The sequence below is a fragment of the Bombina bombina genome, chromosome 4, assembly GCF_027579735.1.
Source record: "Bombina bombina isolate aBomBom1 chromosome 4, aBomBom1.pri, whole genome shotgun sequence".
In the NCBI taxonomy this organism is placed as follows: Eukaryota; Metazoa; Chordata; class Amphibia; order Anura; family Bombinatoridae; genus Bombina; species Bombina bombina.
Genome location: NC_069502.1, coordinates 1,166,037,006 through 1,166,059,109, shown reverse-complemented (window position 1 = coordinate 1,166,059,109; position 22,104 = coordinate 1,166,037,006). Strand labels below are relative to the sequence as shown.

General features: G+C 38.4%; 1 protein-coding gene across 1 annotated transcript in view; it reads left to right on the top strand.

Moving 5' to 3' along the window:
* The first annotated feature begins 764 nt into the window (after positions 1–764).
* Positions 765–22,104, top strand: part of LOC128658131 (EH domain-containing protein 3-like) — a 142,482-nt gene continuing 121,142 nt past the window's right edge. Inside the window, 1 exon segment of the mRNA XM_053712631.1 lies at positions 765–1,391. Coding sequence (XP_053568606.1) covers positions 1,168–1,391 — 224 coding nt within the window. The 5' untranslated portion in view covers positions 765–1,167.

Here is a 22,104-nt window from a genome sequence, read left to right as displayed (position 1 = left end):
TAAACAATACATTTTTTTTTAAGTAGACTGTCCCTTTAACGCAGGATAAAACATTCAAGCTCCTATTCACCTCCCTTACTCTCAATCACATAACTGACAACATTAGGAAACAAGGGTTTGGGGAACTTGTTTGTCTGTTTCTAACTGTATGCTGTATCTGAATCCAATGGACAATGGGTTTCATGTCCTTTAAAATCCCTTCAGCCATGAAATCTACAATAGTTGCTAAAGTCTACTTCCTCACCACTCTCACTACAACAAGCAGAGCATTCCACATGAAATACCAATGTAAACCTATTTATGGCTTATGTCGTTTACATATTTTTGCAATATCCTGTGACATTTCCTTTCTTACAAATATACAATATATTTTTACTTTATTTTGTAGTAAGTAGGCTGTTTCCCCTAAGAAGTAAAATATTTACAACCAATTACATCATAATTAGCCATATCCTCAATTAACACGGGTGTATTCCAGCTGCGATTATGTCATCGGGATATTAATTTATCGTTTGCTAAAAATAGATTTTTGATTTTAAGTGAACTTAGATATGGTTTGTGGACAGTAGGTGGCAGTATAATACAACAACATTAGAAGCAATAAATCCTGATGACTCCCAGACAGGATTTGAATGTGCCCATCGCAACACTGCAGTGCTCAGGGCATTGGGAGCCGCACCCCACCAACATGACTCCGCCCTTTCTTGCTTCACTCTATTGTGACAGCTAGGACGACTTGCCAGGAGATGGGAACTTCCGGTGTATATCAGTTTCCTGGGTTGCTGGCATTTAAATCCAGCTGGAAAGGGCTGGTGTGCATCTTTGGATCATCTTCCTTCCAATTATATGAAAGCTGCAGGAGATATAGATTTTGCATAACTCTGTAAAGGAAATTATTTTCTATTTTCCTGTAGTACAGTTTTGGAAGATTTATATTTTTAGCTTTGCATTATCACAAATTTGTAATTTTTTATTTGAGATCCTCAGAGGTCAAAGGCACAGCACATAGGAAATCAAAGTAGGGTCTTATTTTAATATTATATATTGCAGAGTCATAAGATATTTTATTGCAAATACTATAATAGCTTCACAGCTGGATCAGTGTATACAACATTGTAATTCTCTACTGTAGATTTAGGTGATAGAGCATAGAATTCTGGTAGCAAAATGTTCAGCTGGCTGGGATCTGATGACAGAAAGAAGGATCCAGAGGTTTTTCAAACAGTCAGTGATGGGCTGAAAAAACTCTACAAAACAAAACTGCTTCCCTTGGAAGATTATTACAAATTTCATGAGTTTCACTCTCCTGCTCTGGAAGATGCAGATTTTGATAATAAACCAATGATCCTTCTAGTGGGACAGTACTCTACAGGGAAAACTACCTTCATCAGGTATGTAGCGGTGCTTTAACAGTAACAAAATTGCTTTCATTTCAGGAAAATATGCTATATATATATCTCCTATGGCAAGTATTGTAGATCTATAAACATACTTATGAATTATGACATTTGCTATAGATCTATCAGCCACTGTAATAAGGCAATGTATAAAGTGCCTAGAAAAGTAAATCAAAATTGTGTTCTGAGGGATTCTATATAAAGTGCACATGAAGTTATCATCTGATTGGGTGAGAATGCTATGATACCTTTTGCTTTTCTTTATGCAGTGGGGATAATCCATGTGTTTATCTAGGACTGACTTGTAAAGACAGATCTTGTAGCTCTATTGGTAGAAAGGGACAAACCCCCACACCATAAAACTTATAAAAATGATGTATTAATTACTGTAACAGTAGCATCCCCCCCCCCCTAAAAATAGATTTTAAAATATCATCTTTAGGTATAACAAACAAATAATTTGACTTAACGGTATAAACAAGTGCATAAAGGAAAATAAGTTAGATAACCTTTAATTGCACTATTGCTTGTGTACAACAATGTGTTAAAATGTTGTGCCAAAGCACCAATCTACTATTGAGACCTAGCTGAATACATCTGGTGTAATGGCACAAAGCATATGTGTGTAGCAACCAATCACTAACTCCCAGTAGTCCATTGCTGCACCTGATCATACCTAAGTACGCTTTTCAACAAGTTGACAGTTTGAAATAGAGAATATATCTAAGAGATTGTTTACTGCTGCAGAGGAAAGAATGGAGTGAACAGGGATGCCCCTTAGGATTGCATGCCCCTCCTGTATGCCAGTTGCCCCCCTATAGCTTTAGAAAAACAAAGGTGACTGTTATAAACAGGGAATTGACATCTAATTATTGGCTAAAAAAGTAAACCTGGTCCTCTCCTAGATGATAATCTATCATGTGTTGGTGGCATCTGAATGGGTCTGCTGCATTTTTGTGATGAACGTTTATAAGTCACCTGCATCCTGGTTTGGTCACCGCACCAATGTCAGTAATGTTTCCTTCCAGAACAGAAACTGTCAGCTCAAGATCTTACGGGGTATTAAGTTCTGCACAATATTGCTAACGCCTACAATTAAGTTTTAATGCTGCATGTTTTTTAGTATCTTCGTCGTTATGATGACTCAACTGTAATTTAAGAAATTCATTCTTCTCAAGACAGCATGTGTAAAATCAAAGGCTTTAATAGAGGACACTGAAATACGTTGTGAATAAAATAGAAGCCTGAAAGGACTTGCATTCCATTGCAGGAGAGATAAAAGTGTTTCTCTGTCTCTCTCTCCAATCAAAGTACCTGAAAAACAACGTTAAAGGGATAGGAAAGTCAAAATTTAACTTGTATGATTCAGATAGCGCATGTAATTTTAAGACTCTTTTAAAGGGACTCTCATGTCAACAAATTAAACTTTCATGATTCAGATAGAATATTCAATTTTAAACATCTTTCCAATTCACTTCCATTAACAAAAAATGTGCACTGTTTTTTTTTTATTTACACTTTTTGAGTCACCAGCATGTGCAAGAATTCACAGAATATAAGTGTATGCATTTGTTATTGGCTGATGGCCGTCACATGATACAGGGGTGGAAATAGACAACTTTGAAATTTGTCAGAAAATGATCTACTACTCATCTGAAGATCAGACTAAGTGCTATCGCATTGACTTTTTAATCATGGATTTGTTGATTATTCAAATCTACTGTATTAACTGGTCCTTTAAATTAATCTCTATTTTCAAAAGTGAAACATATATTATGTTCTATGTATTTTTAAATAGATTCTCACTCTCACTCTAATGTCTCACTCTCTCTCCACACACACACATATGTATCGCAATGTTAAAACCCTTTGCCTGCCTTTTTCTTTTTTTTCTAACACCTGAGACCTCATATCTTTGAGCCCTTATAACTGCTTTTGTGCAATTTTATTTTTGATGGTTTATGACACTTTTTTTTGTTTTTGTTTTGCGAAACAGTTAACCAGAGCTCTGAGCACACAGTAATCATTCTAGTGTAAATCAAGATTGCAGTCAAGCAGACACCCGCAATAAACTCCTTTTTGCTTGTACGTAACTGTTAATGCGTTATTCATAATCTGGTTATATACAAATCTCAAGGTGTTCACTGTCACTTTAAAGCTCTGAAGTGTAGAGCAAACTTTTACGTGTATATGTATGTATGTGTGTATATATATATATATATATATATATATATATATATATATATATATATATATATACACACTGTTTATATCATGTGTGGCCTTGGGGGTTGTTGCGGGGGTTTTTTTGTGTTTTTTTTTTTTTTCTTTCAATAATTTTGTTTTCTTATTGCATTTCTAAGACAAATACATTAAAGTGAAGGTAAAGTTTTCTGTTTTAGCAAGCTTTATTATATTAGTCATCTACAATATAGTCTGATCGCTATGTTTTTTTTTTAACTATTTGTATATAGATAATTGTATTATAAAACATTTTTATTTACGATCTCAGCCGGTCTTCGCTCCTCCCTCCATGGATTTCCGGGGTTTTCAATCTATTACGTACAGAGCGGTCCCACCCGCTCTATACGTACTTCCAAAGCGCGTTCTAGATTGCCGGAAAACTTGCGCATGCGCACACTTCCCTGTATACTCTATTTGCGCCTGCGTGACTCAAATCATTTTATATCTAAAGCGCAGTCGTCAATTCTCTTAATCGCGCATGCGCTAAACTAGAGCGAGCCCGGCTTGGAAGGCAGAGTAAGTGATGCCAACGCATGCGCAGAACATCAAGCTATGTTGTCACGTCAAATGACGGCCGCCTAACGGCCAGACTCACTATTGGCTGTTTCAAGAACGTGACCGGCCAAAAAAAAAAAAAAAAAACGGGCTGATTTGGAAACGATTAGAAATGAAGATAAAAATGCTGATAACTCGGTAAATATATGAAAATAATTAAATTGATGACTTAAAGTACTGCTAATTTTATAAGTATTTACATTGGAAATAATCGAAGCGTGCTAAGTTTACCTTCACTTTATTTAATTAGGGACTTTCATTACTCAGAGCATTAGACTTTTCAATTTACTGCTATTAAAAAAAAATGTACTCTGTCCTTTTGGTACCCTTTTGTTGCATATACTGTAATGCATTGTACTTTTTTATTTTTTTTGCCCTTTTATGTTCCTTTAACTCTGCACCATACCTCCCACGTTTTGTGGCTGAGAATGAGGGACACAGGAGATTGATAGGAGCCCATCACCATTTTGTGGGTGGAGCTGTGTTGGTAGGGGAGGGATCATGGGTGGTTGGTGGATGTGTAAGGGCAGTATGTGGGTGTATTCTATTGAGAACTCCAATACATCGAAAACTCCAATCTGACGTCACTTCCGGTGATTCCAAACATCTGATTGGTCTGCATCCAGTGAGTGACAGGACTCACAACCAATCAGATGGGGACTGTAATCGCCTTTCTACACTATCTATTTTGCCTCCGCCTGAGTGGTTCAAGGGGGGCGTGTTCTATGGTTCGGGCTAAGGGAAATTCTGTAAAGAGGGACATATGGCTGATTCAGAGGGACAGAACTCAGAATCAGGGACTGTCAGTTCAGAAGGAAGTGTATGGGCCTTCTGGTTATTTATAGGACATTTGTCTAGACTTGTTGGGCTTCTTCCATCAAAATCTATGTTTCTATATATGCTGTAAAAATTAATTTCTGGCTCCAGTGAACTTCCATATAATGGGGTGTATATCTATCTCATTTTATGGTATAAATGGCAAATACAACACATTGTATTTGCAAGACTTTCTGTATCAATGCAATACATTAACATGCTAGATGAGTACAAAGACTTTTTTTTTATTATGTTAAGACCTTGTTTGCTGCATTTGTTTTTTTAGTGCCCAAACAACCCCTCCCCCACCACATGTATTATTTGGATGAGCATATAGACTTGATATTGTAGTAGAGCACTCATTGTTTTTCAGTATCATATTTTATCATCTATGATGAGACCAAATAGGAACAGATATGTAGCAGGGTTACATCTGGAGTACGCACTCACTATTCTCAGAACTGGAAAACCCACATTTTTATACTTTATTTTTTATTTTTATTTCACTTATAATTGTGTGTAATCTCAAATTGTTTCATACCCTTAGTCATATTTTCAAAGCCCGTGATTTATAGACAGCCTTTGTTACACTATGTGATCTTTTAATCTCTAGGCTGCCAGATATTACAGCCTATACACCCTGAGTGAGGCTGACTCCCCATTTAGCAATCTGATTGCATTTGTTTGTGAGGAATGTGACATTGTTCAGCGCTGTTCTGCTATAAGCTGTAATATGTTTGTTATTTTAAACAATAGCACAAAAATACAGGAGATCAGAGGCCTTTCTAGCAGCCAGCGGTTTGTGGATCAAGTGATAAACATTAATTCATGGTAAATATAATGATGTAGTAATAGCAAAGTTTAGCCTGAGAATAATATGGAGATGTATTTTTTTTTATTTGTTTAAATACAGGTATACATCTCTTAACGTCCACAATACGTTCTTTGATGTAGGATGTTATCTGATTTAGACGTTGCACGAACACCATACTATACAGTACTGTATACGTACTAAGCAAAGTTATGTAATCTGTACATACCTAAATTGGAGCTTGCAGGGCTAATGTAGAGTTGGTCTTGGGGGAGTCTTTAGGCTGTTGCTGGTACAAGATACTGAACTTACACTAAGTTACTTTATGTACACAATACACTGTACAGCTGTATAATAATAATAATTAAGTATTTGTAGAGGGCCAACAGATTCCACAGCTGTATGCCCAATAAATATTTTTTACAATAGGGTACAGTTCTGTATTTCTATAAACCAAACTTAGGCTACTTTGTAAACTTTATTTTACTTTTTTAAATGTCATATAAAACACTTTCTTAGACTTTATTGCACACAATTTAAGGAAGAGGAGCATGATCATCAGTTTCCTCAGCTTTGGAAGAATTTCAGGCTGAATCATTTCCATTGTTGAGCTGTCACCAACAAGGACTATATCATCTCCTATAATGCCTGAAGGACCTGACTGAGGATCTTCTTGTGGAGGTGTTATATCATGACAGGTATTGCCTGCAGGACCTAGCTGAGGATCTTCTTGTGGAGGTGTTATATCATGACATGTAATGCCTGGAGGGCCTGACTGAGGATATTCTTGTGGAGGTGTTATATCATGTCATGTAATGCCTGAAGGACCTGACTGAGGATCTTCTTGTGGAGGTGTTATATCATGTCATGCAAAGACTAAAGGACCTGGCTGAAGCTCTTATTCTGGAGGTGTTGTCTTCTTCAGGAATAAGTGTCGTCTACCTAGTTTGCTTTTTCTTCTCTTCATATATTTCTTTATATGCAGCAAACACTGCATGAGCATTTTTCTCTATCAATAAAAAACGTTCAGTGTTTGGGTCCATCTGTTCAGCAAGCCGTTAAGGTCTGCAAATAAATTTGCTAACCCATTAAAGGGACATTAAACCCAATTTTTTTTCTTTCATGATTCAGATAGAGCATGTCATTTTAACCAACTTTCTAATTTACTCCTATTATCAATTTTTCGTTGTTCTCTTGCTATCTTTATTTAAAAAGCAGGAATGTGATGCATAGGAGCCGGGCCATTTTTGGTTGACAACCTGGGTTATGCTTGCTTATTGGTGGGTAAATGTAAGCTTCCAATAAGCAAGCGCTATCCATGGTGCTGAACCTAAAATGGGTTGGCTACCAAGATTTGAATTCCTGCTTTTAAAATAAAGATAGCAAGAGAACAAAGAACAATTTATAATAGGAGTAAATTAGAAAGTTGCTTAAAATTGCATGCTCTATCTTAATGAAAGGAAAAAAAATGGGTTCAGTGTCCCATTAACAGTGAAGCTCTTCTGCACCTGTTCTTCTCCTTCTGCAATTTCCTTTTCCCTTGCTTCTTCCGCTCTTCTCTCATGTTCTAGCTCAAGCGATTGTTCATTACTCAGATCCTCAGGTATCACCTCTAGGAGTTTTTCAATATCCTCATCGTCTGTCAAGTTTCAGGCTGTTTACCATGTTGACGATATTTCTATTAATCTTTGACACCTCCTTATCCTTGTCAAAACCTTTTAAAATCCTGCACATATCGCTTCCAATATTTTCCCATATACCTTTCATTCATTGTTTGGCCCCATGATCTCAGGCCCAAGCTAGGTTCTTTATGCAGTGCCATATGTTGTGTTTTGTTTTTCAAGAACTGCACCAGTGTCTTGCCAGTGTCATCAGTTGCAGCAATATCCTGAGCTAAGCGTTGTCCTCAGGTAGTAGCCTTGAAAGCTGAAATGACCCCCAGTCCATTGGCTGGATTAAAGAGATGGTGTTGGGAAGGAGAAACACCACTTTGATGTTGCTGTAGATGTCACCAGTGAAAGGGAGATGTCCTGGACCATTGTCTATAATCATTAAAAAATTTAAAGGTGTGTTTTTTTTTGTTGTTGGTTTTTTAATGCCTTCTTCTAGACAGCACTTCTCCATTTCCCTGGCATAACAATCAAGGGCATCCTGGACTTTTTATCGGACCTGTAATAAACAGGTAAGGTGTTCTTGAAAGCCCTGGGGTTTTCATTATTCCAAATGACAAAAGGCTTTAATTTGTAGCCTCCTAACACTGTCATCCTGTCTTTAAAAGCCTTAAAGCCTGGCATTGACTTGGACTCCTTGTGGATAAAGGTCCTTCAGGCATTCATTTCCAGATTAAGGAGGTTTCATCCACATTACAAATGTGCTGGGGAAAATAATCTCCCTCTGCAATTAGTTTATCCAGTTTTAGGCCCCTATTTAAGAAAGTCTGGCGGACCTGATCTGACAGTGCGGATCAGGTCTGCCAGACCTCGCTGAATGCTCGCCGTATTCAGCATTGCACCAGCAGCTCACAAGAGCTGCTGGTGGAATACTGCCCCCTGCATACTCGCGGCCAATGGGCCGCCAGCAGGGGGGTGTCAATCAACCCGATCGTACTCTATCAGGTTGATTTCCGGCGATGTCTGTCCGCCTGCTCAAAGCAGGCGGACAGGGTTATGGAGTAGCGGTCTTTGTGATCGCTTCTTCATAACTGCTGTTTCTGGCGAGCCTGCAGGCTCGCCAGAAACACAAGGCGTCAAACTCCTTTTGGAGCTTGATAGATGGGCCCCATAGTATCAGCACTCTGACTCACCACTCCCTTTCACATTATACAACGAAAAATGAAGCGCTTAATCACCCAGAACTAGCACAAAATTCAATATTGTAGTCTGGTCCTGCTTTTTCTTTAAAGGGACACTCAAGTCAAAATTAAACTTTCGTAATTCCGATAGAGCAGCAAGTTTTTTTTCTTAAGGATCATCGTCCAGTGTGACATGCCCAAATCACAAGCTATCAAATTCACTGTTTTTTTTATCTCCTTGCTATTTAATTACCCTTTTTATTTAAAGGGACATGAAACCCAAATTTTTTTCTTTCATGATTTAGAAAGAGCATTCAGTTTTAAACAACTATCTAATTGACTTCTATTATCTAATTTGCTTCATTCTCTTAATTTTCTTTGTTGAAAAGCATATCTAGATATGCTCAGTAGCTGCTGATAGGTTGCTGCACATAGATGCCTCGTGTGATTGGCTTTCCCATGTGCATTGCTCTTTCTTCAACAAAGGAGATCTAAAAAATGAAGCAAATTAGATAATAGAAGTAAATTGGAAAGTTGTTTAAAATTGTATTCTCTATCTGAATCATGAAAGAAAAAATCTGGGTTTAGTGTCCCTTTAACTTCCAAATCAATAGTTTTCCTTTGCCTCTTGCTGCTGCACTCAGCATAACTATTTTTTGTTTGTTTTTGCTGCATTCTGGAGCCATGAAACTCTTAACGGTACTGTAAAAACTAAGTTTGCTATGTCCCATTGTCTGATTGGGATTTCTGAACTTTTTTTTTCTGAATGGTGTGTGGTTTTTTTTTAATTTATTTTTTTACTAAACATTTGAGTGCTGGTACAGTTTAACGGGACACTAAACCCACATTTTTTTCTTTTTCTTTCATGATTCAGAGAGCATGACATTTTAAGCAACTTTCTAATTTACTTCTATTATCAATTTTTTTTTCTTCATTCTCTTGCTATCTTGATTTAAAAAGCAGGAATTTACAGTTGTGCTCATAAGTTTACATACCCTGGCAGAATTTATGATTTCTTGGCCATTTTTCAGAGAATATGAATGATAACACAAAAACTTTTCTTTCACTCATGGTTAGTGTTTGGCTGAAGCCATTTATTATCAATCAACTGTGTTTACTCTTTTTAAATCATAATGACAACAGAAACTACCCAAATGACCCTGATCAAAAGTTTACATACCCTGGTGATTTTGTCCTGATAACATGCACACAAGTTGACACAAATGGGTTTGTATGGATATTAAAGGTAACCATCCTCACCTGTGATATGTTTGCTTGTAATTAGTGTGTGTGTGTATAAAAGGTCAATGCGTTTCTGGACTCCTGACAGACCCTTGCATCTCTCATCCAGTGCTGCACTGACGTTTCTGGATTCTGAGTCATGGGGAAAGCAAAAGAATTGTCAAAGGATCTGTGAGAAAAGGTAGTTGGACTGTATAAAACAGGAAAGGTATATAAAAAGATATCCAAGGAATTGAGAATGCAAATCAGCAGTGTTCAAACTCTAATCAAGAAGTGGAAAATAAAGGGTTCTGTTGAAACCAAACCACGGTCAGGTAGACCAACTAAAATTTCAGCCACAACTGCCAGGAAAATTGTTTGGGATGCAAAGACAAACCCACAAATAACTTCAGGTGAAATACAGGACTCTCTGTAAACATGTGGTGTGTCTGTTTCAAGATGTACAATAAAGAGGCACTTGAAGAAAGATGGGCTGAATGGTCGAGTCGCCAGAAGAAAGTCATTACTATGCAAATGCCACAAAGTATCTCGCTTACAATGCGCCAAACAGCCCAGAGACAAGCCTTAAACCTTCTGGCACAAAGTCATTTGGAGTGATGAGACCAAAATTTAGCTTTTTGGCCACCGTCATAAACGCTACATTTGGAGAGGAGTCAACAAGCCCTATGATGAAAGGTACACCATTCCTACTGTGAAACATGGCGGTGGATCGCTGATGTTTTGGGGATGTGTGAGCTACAAAGCAACAGGAAATTTGGTCAGCATTGATGTCGAGATGAATGCAGTATGTTATCAAACAGAACCCCTCATTTTCCACTTCTTGATTAGAGTTTGAACACTGCTGATTTGCATTCTCAATTCCTTGGATATCTTTTTATATTCCTTTCCTGTTTTATACAGTTAAACTACCTTTTCCTGCCGATCCTTTGATAACTCTTTTGCTTTCCCCATGACTCAGAATCCAGAAACGTCAACACACACACACACTACAAGCAAACAGATCACAGGTGAGGATGGTTACCTTAAATAGCTATTCAAACCCCTTTGTGTCAACTTGTGTGCATGTTATCAGGCCAAAATCACCAGGGTATGTAAACTTTTGATCAGGGTCATTTGGGTAGTTTCTGTTGTCATTATGATTTAAAGAGTAAACACAGTTGATTGATAATAAATGGCTTCAGTCAAACACTAACCATGAGTGAAAGAAAAGTTTTTGTGTTATCATTCATATTCTCTGAAAAATAGCCAAAAAATCATAAATTCTGCCAGGGTATGTAAACTTATGAGCACAACTGTAAATCTTAGCAGCCAGCTCATTTTAGATTCAGCACCATGGATAGCGGTTGCTTATTGGTGGATACATTTAGCCACGAATAAGCAAGCATAACCTAGGGTCTCAACCAAAAATGGGCATCACATTCCTGCTTTTTAAATAAAGATAGCAAGAGAACGAATAAAAATTGATAATAGGAGTAAACTAGAAAGTTGCTTAATCTGAATCATGAAAGAGAAAAAAATGTGTTTAGTATCCCTTTAAATAGCATTGCAATTGCATTCTTAACTTTTTAAGTCATTTTAAAATCAAAGCATCTTGTGAGATTGGCTTTCATTTGCATGTTTCTTGAGCCGTAGATCTGAACTAGATTCACTATTAGTTCATATTATCTTCTCCGTTGCCCCTTCACTAAAGTGCGGAGAAGCTATAAACTCTGATGTATGAATACTCTTTTTATTAAAAGTACTTTTATCATCAAATTTGCATTGCTCTCTTGGTATTCTTTGTGGAAAGCTAAACCTAGGTAGGCTAATTTCTAAGCAGTTGAACTGCCTCTTATCTCAGTGTATTTTGACACACACTGCTAGTTCATGTGTGTAATATAAATAACCTTGCTCCCGTAGAGTCAGCACTGATTGGCTAAAATTCAAGTCTCTCAAAAGAACTAAGATAAAGTGGCAGTCTGCAGAGGCTTAGATACAAGGTAATCACAGAGGTAAAAAGTGTATTAAAGGACTAGTCAACACAGTAGATTTGCATAATCAACAATGCAAGATAACAAGACAATGCAATAGCAGTTAGTCTGAACTTCAAATGAGTAGTAGATTATTTTTTTTTCAGACAATTTTAAAAGTTCTGTCTATTTCCACTCCCCCTGTACCATGTGACAGCCATCTGCCAATCACAAATGCATACAAGTATCATGTGACAGCCATTAGCCAATCACAAATGCATACATGCTTATTCTGTGAATTCTTAAACATGCTCAGTAGGAGCTGGTGACTTAAAAAGTTTAAATATAAAAAGACTGCGCACATTTTGGTAATGGAGGTACATTGGAAAGTTGTTTAAAAATTGCATGCTCTATCTGAATAATGAAAGTTTAATTTTGACTTGAGTGTCCCTTTTAATATAACCGTGTTGGTTATGCAAAACTGGGGAATGGGTAATAAAGGGATTATCTATCCATTTTGAACAATAAGAATTCTGGAGTATACTCTTCTTTTTTTTTTTTTCTCTGCAATTCAAAACATCTGCATACAAAATAATTTTGTAAATGCATTTAAAGTGGTCGTGTTTGCAAGGTTTTGCTTCAGGGATTAACCCATTCACACCTTTAGGACGTTCCATGCCGTTCTAACAGCGCTGGGCTTTAAAGCTGAAGTAGAGCATGGCACGTCCTACCTTTATATGGCGTACTGCAGCCTCCTCTTTGACGCAAGCAAGAATCAGACTTGGGGGTGTGCCTGGCAACGTAGGCAGTCCCCCATTATCTGATCCCGGCCTTGAAATCACATGATCTTATAATTGATTTCATTTTTACAGCAAGTGTTTACATCAAAACTTTGTTTCGATCTAAGCATTTGCACCTCGGCATGAAGGAGATAACATAATACCCACTTCTTTTCATGTTATTTTCTGCTGTGGCCTTACAGACACCATATATAAATGAGCTAGTGCACTGTTTTAAATAGCTGTGTAGCATTTAGCAGGGTCTACACTCAGCCATAATGCTGGCAAAGCATCATGGGAGATGTAGTCCATAACAGTTGGAAGGCCGATAGTTGCCCACCCCTGTTCTAGTGTAAAAGTAGCATTTTTTTGTTGCAGCATGTTATTTTTAAACAGATGTCACTCTTTTTACTAAAATGGTATGCTCCCCGGGTGAATGCATTGCCATTCCTGAGAAGAAAATAGCTGGCGAGACAACCCAGAGCAGTATGTGTTGGTGTTCCACTAATCAATCGCTGTATCCTGCTTCAGAGCAGACTGCTGCATGACTTAACTATGTGTTTAAGCACTTTACAGAGGTTAAACAAACCGTGAAAATGGCATTTGTATAGAAATAAAAAGCTGTAAAAAGTAAATTTTATACTGTGGGGGAAAAAACAGTTTTCAAAGGTTACAAGAAAAGCAGACAGAATACAGGGAGTGCAGAATTATTAGGCAAATGAGTATTTTGACCACATCATCCTCTTTATGCGTGTTGTCTTACTCCAAGCTGTATAGGCTCGAAAGCCTACTACCAATTAAGCATATTAGGTGATGTGCATCTCTGTAATGAGAAGGGGTGTGGTCTAATGACATCAACACCCTATATCAGGTGTGCATAATTATTAGGCAACTTCCTTTACTTTGGCAAAATGGGTCAAAAGAAGGACTTGACAGGCTCAGAAAAGTAAAAAATAGTGAGATATCTTGCAGAGGGATGCAGCATTCTTAAAATTGCAAAGCTTCTGAAGCGTGATCATCGAACAATCAAGCGTTTCATTCAAAATAGTCAACAGGGTCGCAAGAAGCGTGTGGAAAAACCAAGGCGCAAAATAACTGCCCATGAACTGAGAAAAGTCAAGCGTGCAGCTGCCAAGATGCCACTTGCCACCAGTTTGGCCATATTTCAGAGCTGCAACATCACTGGAGTGCCCAAAAGCACTAGGTGTGCAATACTCAGAGACATGGCCAAGGTAAGAAAGGCTGAAAGACGACCACCACTGAACAAGACACACAAGCTGAAACGTCAAGACTGGGCCAAGAAATATCTCAAGACTGATTTTTCTAAGGTTTTATGGACTGATGAAATGAGAGTGAGTCTTGATGGGCCAGATGGATGGGCCCGTGGCTGGATTGGTAAAGGGCAGAGAGCTCCAGTCCGACTCAGACGCCAGCAAGGTGGAGGTGGAGTACTGGTTTGGGCTGGTATCATCAAAGATGAGCTTGTGGGGCCTTTTCGGGTTGAGGATGGAGTCAAGCTCAACTCCCAGTCCTACTGCCAGTTTCTGGAAGACACCTTCTTCAAGCAGTGGTACAGGAAGAAGTCTGCATCCTTCAAGAAAAACATGATTTTCATGCAGGACAATGCTCCATCACACGCGTCCAAGTACTCCACAGCGTGGCTGGCAAGAAAGGGTATAAAAGAAGAAAATCTAATGACATGGCCTCCTTGTTCACCTGATCTGAACCCTACTGAGAACCTGTGGTCCATCATCAAATGTGAGATTTACAAGGAGGGAAAACAGTACACCTCTCTGAACAGTGTCTGGGAGGCTGTGGTTGCTGCTGCACGCAATGTTGATGGTGAACAGATCAAAACACTGACAGAATCCATGGATGGCAGGCTTTTGAGTGTCCTTGCAACGAAAGGTGGCTATATTGGTCACTGATTTGTTTTTGTTTTGTTTTTGAATGTCAGAAATGTATATTTGTGAATGTTGAGATGTTATATTGGTTTCACTGGTAAAAATAAATAATTGAAATGGGTATATATTTGTTTTTTGTTAAGTTGCCTAATAATTATGCACAGTAATAGTCACCTGCACACACAGATATCCCCCTAAAATAGCTATAACTAAAAACAAACTAAAAACTACTTCCAAAACTATTCAGCTTTGATATTAATTAGTTTTTTGGGTTCATTGAGAACATGGTTGTTGTTCAATAATAAAATGAATCCTCAAAAATACAACTTGCCTAATAATTCTGCACTCCCTGTATATGACAGTATTTCCTATATTTGTTATGTATGATTAAATAAAAGGGCGCTGAAGTCAAAAGGATACTAGAGCTATACATCCCCTGCATACTATTTCAACACATCCCCAGAGTAATATGTACTTTATGTCCCTTTAAATATTTTGGGCCAGATTACGAGTGGCACGTTAAGTTATGCACGAGCGAAAAGGGGTTTATCGCGGCTGTTTACGTGCGTCTGGTTTACTGCCCGTATTGCAAGTTGAAAGTAAACGCAAACGTGTGAGCGCAATCGTGATTTACGCTAGAATGATTACTGCGTCCTCATACCTCTGTTTAACTGTTTCGCAAAAAAGTATCTCAAAACACCTCACAAATACATTACAAAGCACGGTTACACTCATGATAACACTATCTAATAAAAAATGTGCACAAAAACATTATAAGGGCAATGTGAAGAACATTGGAATGTGAAATATTCATATTTTCATGTCAGGTTAGCGCTCTTAAGAATATGTGATCGGGTTTGCGCGTAAGTAGGGTGTTTAGGTTTCCCCCCCCCCCATCTTTTTTTGCTCCAGTGACTTCAATGGGAGAATATATTAATGCATGCGCAATATTTCTTTATGCGCATCAGGTTAGCAATTTTTTTATACTTTCAACCTGTAATACAAGCCCAACGCACGCAAAAACCTTCTAGTGGAGTTAGCGCTTGAGTGGGAGCGTTTAAAATCCTGCGTCACTTGTAATCTGGCTCTATATAGGACATTTAACATTCCCCTAAATTCTCACAAGATATCCAGCAGGGAAAAAGCTGGGGTGGGGGGGGGGAGAGAGTAAATCATTTGATCCTTTCTTTTGCCTGGTCAGATGCACTTTAGTGTAAGACAATTTGTTCAGGTCACGTAGGCGCACACTGTGCAGTAGGACTGTGAGTATTGCAAGTCAATTGAAGTAAAAGCAGCTGAATTACTGCATTGTAACAAGCAAGACCACATTCCATCTTCTGTAGCTTTAAACGTCCCAATGTCTGGTTATTAAAATCTTATAAATCCAGCCATCCACAGATGCATTTAAAATGGAAAATTCCCAACTATTAATAAAACTTGGGATATGTCTAGAAGCTGAAAAGAATAATTTATATCAGCTACAAATGTATTTCTCCAACATGTTAATTATTTACAGAAGGTGAGAGAATGAGCTGTCTGTGTATTATTCTGCCCCATACTCCTAAATAGATGGCAACCGCTTTAAAGGAACAGTCTAGTCAAGATTAAAAATTGCATGCCCTATCTGAATCATGGCTGTTTAAACAACTTTACAATTTGCTTTTATCATCAAATTTGCTTTTTTTTTTTTTTTTTCTCTTGGTATTTTTTTGTTGAAAGCAAAACCTGGGTAGCCTAATCTGCTAATTTCTAAAACATTGAAGGCCTCCTCTTATCTCATCTGCATTTTGACAATTTATCACGGTTAGAGGGCATTAGTTCAAGTGTGCTATATAGATAACCTTGTGCTCATCCCCGCAGAGTTATTTGAGTCAGCACTGATTGGCTAAAATGCAGGTCTGTCAAAAGAACTGAGATAAGGGGCAGTCTGCAGATACAAGGTAATCACAGAGGTAAAATGTGTAAATAAATATAACCGTGTTGGCTATACAAAACTGGGGAATTAATAAAAGGGTTAGCTATCTCTTGTAAACAATAATTTTGGAGTAGGCTGTCCCTTTTAGTAAAGGTGCCTACAATCGTGTATTGTAACCCTGTAGCTGCCGTAGATAGTTGCTTCCTTTCTGGCAACAAAATGTTAATTCTGCATTTTTAAGAAGCCCTTTTTACTTGTTTTACTCTATTGCCTTATTTATTTAAATTAAAAGGGACAGTAAACACTTTATGATTTTTAATAAACACATACACAGTAAAACAATTTTGCAGTACACTATTTTTTTATTTTGCCTTCTTTTCAAGTAATTTAGAAAATTAAGCATTTTCTACTTCTCAGAACATTCAAGCTTTTTAAAGGCTAACCCTGCTACATATAATTCCCTAACAACTACAAAACTATGCACTTTATACTACCAATATAACAGTGACTAGCCTTGTCTGCAGACTCAAGATTAGATTGGCTCCTACACATAAAGCAAGTGGTGGGCGGAGTTTAGCTGACTGGCTCCTCCTACACGTAAAGCAAGTGGTGGGTGGAGTTTAGCATATTGGCTCCTACACATAAAGCAAGTGGTCGGCGGAATTTAGCTGATTGGCTCCTACACATAAAGCAAGTGGTGGGTGGAGTTTAGCTGATTGGCTCCTACACATAAAGCTAGTGGTGGGCGGAGTTTGGCTATGGAAAAAAAGGTGGTGCAAACAAAGGGTTAATTGTTTTTAAAATCTTTCACTTGGCTTATGTTATTCTATAGCACTCATTTTCAAACCTGTCCTCAGGCCTCCCTAACAGGCCAGATTGTCAGGATTACTTTGAGAGCAGGTAAAATAACCATGGTTACTAATCAGCTGGTTATTTCACCTGTGCTCTAGCTCAGATATCCTCAAAATCTGCCCTGTTAGGGAGGCACCAGGACAGGTGTGAAAACCAGTGGTCTATAGGAACACAAACAAATGCTCTTGGGGCTCCAGGGGCCCTGTTAAGAGAAATCTTCTACTACAAACCTATTGTTTCAGTCAAGCGAAATTAATGGTTCTACCTACAATGTTAAAGGGACATTAAACTACAGAATTTACGGCTGTGTAATTGTAACATTTCATTGAATGCAGTGTGTGTCTCCTCCTGACGGCAACAATCGTATTGAATGAAGTGTGTGTGTCTCCTCCCTGACGGCCACAATCGTATTGAATGCAGTGTGTGTGTGTGTCTCCTCCCTGACGGCCACAATCATATTGAATGCAGTGTGTGTGTGTGTGTCTCCTCCCTGACAGCCACAATCGTATTGAATGAAGTGTGTGTCTCTCGTCCTGATGGTCACAATCATATTGAATGCAGTGTGTGTGTGTGTGTGTGTCTCCTCCCTGACGGCCACAATCATATTGAATGCAGTGTGTGTGTGTGTGTCTCCTCCCTGACGGCCACAATCATATTGAATGCAGTGTGTGTGTGTGTCTCCTCCCTGACAGCCACAATCGTATTGAATGCAGTGTGTGTGTGTGTGTGTGTCTCCTCCTGACGGCCACAATCGTATTGAATGCATTGTGTGTCTTTGCAGGGCATTGCCCCAAAGAAATCGGCTCTTTTACCTGTAAAAAAACAAACACCCCCCCAACAGTAAAACCCACCACCCACACAACCAACCCCCCCAAATAAAAAGCCTATTTAAAAAAAAAAAACTAAGCTCCCCATTGCCCTGAAAAGGGCATTTGTATGGGCATTGTCCTTAAGAGGGCATTTAGCTCTTTTACTGCCCAGACCCTACTCTAAAAATAAAACCCACCCAATAAACCCTTAAAAAAACCTAACACTAGAATGCAAGCTCAATCCTATTGGCTGATTGCAACAACCAATAGGATTTTTCCCCTTTAATTCCTTTTGGCTGATAGAATACTAATCAGCCAATCGGAATGTAAGGGACGCCATCTTGGATTACGTACCTTAAAGGGAAACTTCATTCTACGTTGACCATCGTAAGAAGAGGAGCTCTGCGCCAGATGTCTTGAAGATGGACCCGCTCCGCGCCGGATGGATGAAGATAGAAGATGCCGTCTGGATGAAGACTTCTGCCGGCTTAGATGAAGACTTCTTCCGGCTTCATTGAGGACTTCTGTCGCTTGGATGAGGATGGATGTCCGGTCTTCGAAAACTGTAAGTGGATCGTCGGGGGTTAGTGTTAGTTTTTTTGTTTTTTTAAGGGTTTATTGGGTGTGTTTTATTTTTAGAGTAGGGTCTGGGCAGTAAAAGAGCTAAATGCCCTTTTAAGGGCAATGCCCATACAAATGCCCTTTTCAGGGCAATGGGGAGCTTAGGCTTTTTATTTGGGGGGGTGTTTTGTATTTTTTTTTTTTTGTTTTACAGGTAAAAGGGCTGATTTCTTTGGGGCAATGCCCTGCAAAAGTTCCTTTTAAGGGCCATTGGTAGTTTATTGTAGGCTAGGGTTTTTTCATTTTATTTTTTGGGGGGGGGGTTATTTTGATAGGGCTATTAGATTAGGTGTAATTCTTTTTTTATTTTTGATACTGTAGTTTTTTATTTATGGCGGTTTAGGGGTTAATAGGTTAAGTAAGTGGTAGTGATGTGGGAGGCCAGGGGTTTAGGGGTTAATACATTTATTTAGTGGCAGTGGGGTCCAGGAGCGGCAGGATAGGGGTTAATACATTTTAGTATAGTGGCGGTGTTTAGTGACAGAGTATAAATAAAGTTGGTAAAAAGCCGAATAGCAGCGAGATCAATGACTGTTAGTTAACAACAGTCCGCTGCTCATCGCTTCGTACTTTGTGCGCGGCTTTTTGCCGGCTTTTTTTATAAATATGGAGATTGTATTCAGGTCCGCGGCCGTGATGTTAGGCGAACGTATTGGTGCCGGCAAATGCAGCATAGTTGATGGCTTGATAAATAGGCCTCTGTGTGTGAAGCAGTGCAGGCAATTTCTCAAGTTGAGAACCTTGTCCGCACGCACATTAAAGGACCAGTCAACACATTAGATTTGCATAATCAACAAATGCAAGATAACAAGACAATGCAATAGCACTTAGTCTGAACTTCAAATGAGTAGTAGATTTTTTTATAACAAATTTCAAAGTTATGTATATTTCCACTCCCCTTGTACCATGTGATAGCAATCAGCCAATCACAAATGCATATACGTGTAGTCTGTGAATTCTTGCACATGCTCAGTAGGATCTGGTCACTCAAAAATTGTAAATATAAATGACTGTGCACATTTTTTTTAATGGAAGTAAATTGGAAAGTTGTTTAAAATTACATGCTGTATCTGGAAAATTTAACCTGAGTGTCCCTTTAATACAAGTGGCCCTTTATATGTGTAAATGTAGTAATACATCTACATCTACTTTCTGTAACCACAATGTGATTTAAATCTTTTTCTTTGCTCACTTGGTTTATGCAGAGGAAGCAACACGTTACACGCCTCACAATTTTGTATTGCAAGTCAGAACAGAATAGGTGGCTTTTCTTATTCTTTGTGCTCACACATGAGGTGATACAAACTGATATCACAGGAGGTGACCTGATGGTGTCTGTGTCACTGTCCTCTAACTAGTTCATTCCTGAGAGCCAAAAGTGATCAAATTGCCATTAGCAGTACCATGTAAATGTTAGTCTTAGATTCATTCACACTTGTAGATTAAAACCAAAGTTGCACCATTAGACACTGGTGAGTCTATACACACACAAATTAATACGTTTTCAGTTTCTTCTCAGTTGCCAGGAAAGTTGTTCTGCCCATATCTAGGCTGCCCTGGCCAGTTCTCACCTTTATATCCCTTTAACATGTCAGTACAAGTGTGCAATCTCTGAGTGAGTAAGATACACCCAAGTCTTGATAAACCGCATTTGGCCAAATGGTGATGGACCCAGAGCAGCGCCAAGGTCTCTTCCCGCCTGGGTCTCTAACCTCCAGCCACACATGTGCTTTCATTCCAACAAACAAGGGTGGCACAGGTGTTAGTATGAGTGCACATCTCAGGCCACTGGCAAAACTCACAGTGGGCGTTAGATTTTGTGTTTTATTTTTTTTCCCCTTGGGCACCAAAGCTTGTCTCAGATTAACTACCCAAGTTATTAAAAGCAATGAAGCTGTCTGCGTGCTGGTGAGCACCCATGGCCTTTAGTGTTGTCAGTGGCATGGGATGTGAACCCACTATGGTTTGAGAGTGCAGTGCATTTGTGTGTTTGTTTTTTAAAAATTAAAATAAAAATAAGTGTGTGTGGTTAACAAATCTGTTTAAACATTAGGAGCCAGTAAGAATATTTAGTAGCCAGGCATAAGATATATGGAGAATAAACCAACAAGTTATTCTAGGAGCCAGTGGTCGAGCCCTGATAAAATTCTAGGAGCCTGGGTTTGTCGAGCCCTGATTATAAATAGATATACAAACACACCAAGAGTATGTGAATACCTGACCATCACACCTATATGAGGGTGTGTGTAATATATAAACAAAATTCTTCTGCCAATTTAAGCTAGTTTACGACTGGAACGCAATATTGAGCTTACACGAGCGTGATATCTGCGTTCCATTCAGTAATACCAGTGCTGGTATTACAAGTGCGACACAATGCGAATGCGGCCTCACGTCCGCATTGCCTAGAAGCCTTGCGCTCATGAGAGCACGCTTCCATAGGCTTTGATGAGAGACTCATTCTGATGCCAATAGACACAGCAATAAATAAATGGGTAAATGAATGTATACATAAATATTTAACCTTCATGAAAAGGCGCACCCCATATCCCCTCACTTTAGCGTCTTTATAACTGCTTTGTGCAGTCTTTATTTAAAAAAAAAAAAGATACTCGTATGTTTATTTAATTATACTCTACTGTCCTCTTTATTTTGGGGGCAATTGGGCAATTTTTTTTATTAACCATAGATCTAACGCAAAGTCAAACCGCGAGCTCGGGGTCACATTAACCAGCCACTTGTAATGACTGGTTAATTAACGTGCACCCGTAAAGGGGAAAATGTGCGCCTTTACGGGCGCATATTAAGATATCGCTCCACTTGTAATCTGGCCCTTGATAAGTAAAGTAAATGTGATTTTTCTGTAGATCTAATTTTGCAAGGTAATATAACATTCTGATTAGGCTCTGTATAATTAACAACAAAGTTTATATCCATTATTTATTCTAGCTAGATCTCCGTTAGGGTCAAGAATGTACTAAAATCATTTGAGAGACCTGAAATGTACGCTATGTTGCATTGTCAGTAAAATTACGTAGTTCAGCATTTCCCTTTTTTGTTCTCTATTGGCAACGCTTAAGTTAATTCCTATGGAAATCAGCCAATATAAATATCTTTTTAGTTTTCTTCAATACAAGTTTCCACCTGCTAATATCTTTAGTCAGCCACTGTTTAACATACTGAAAAAAAGTAAGTTATTTATGAGAATGTGTAAATTGTTTCCCCTTCATTATCGTAAAAGCGAGATAACATTATGGCTAAAAATAATCTGCCTACAATGTAACAATATGCCTACTCATTAACACAACAATCAAAAGACTTTATAGCTGCTCATACAAGGTTCAAGAAATATAAACAGCACTTCAGATACAACATAGGAAGGAAGCATAAGTCAGTGAGATCAGATCAGGAACATTCTT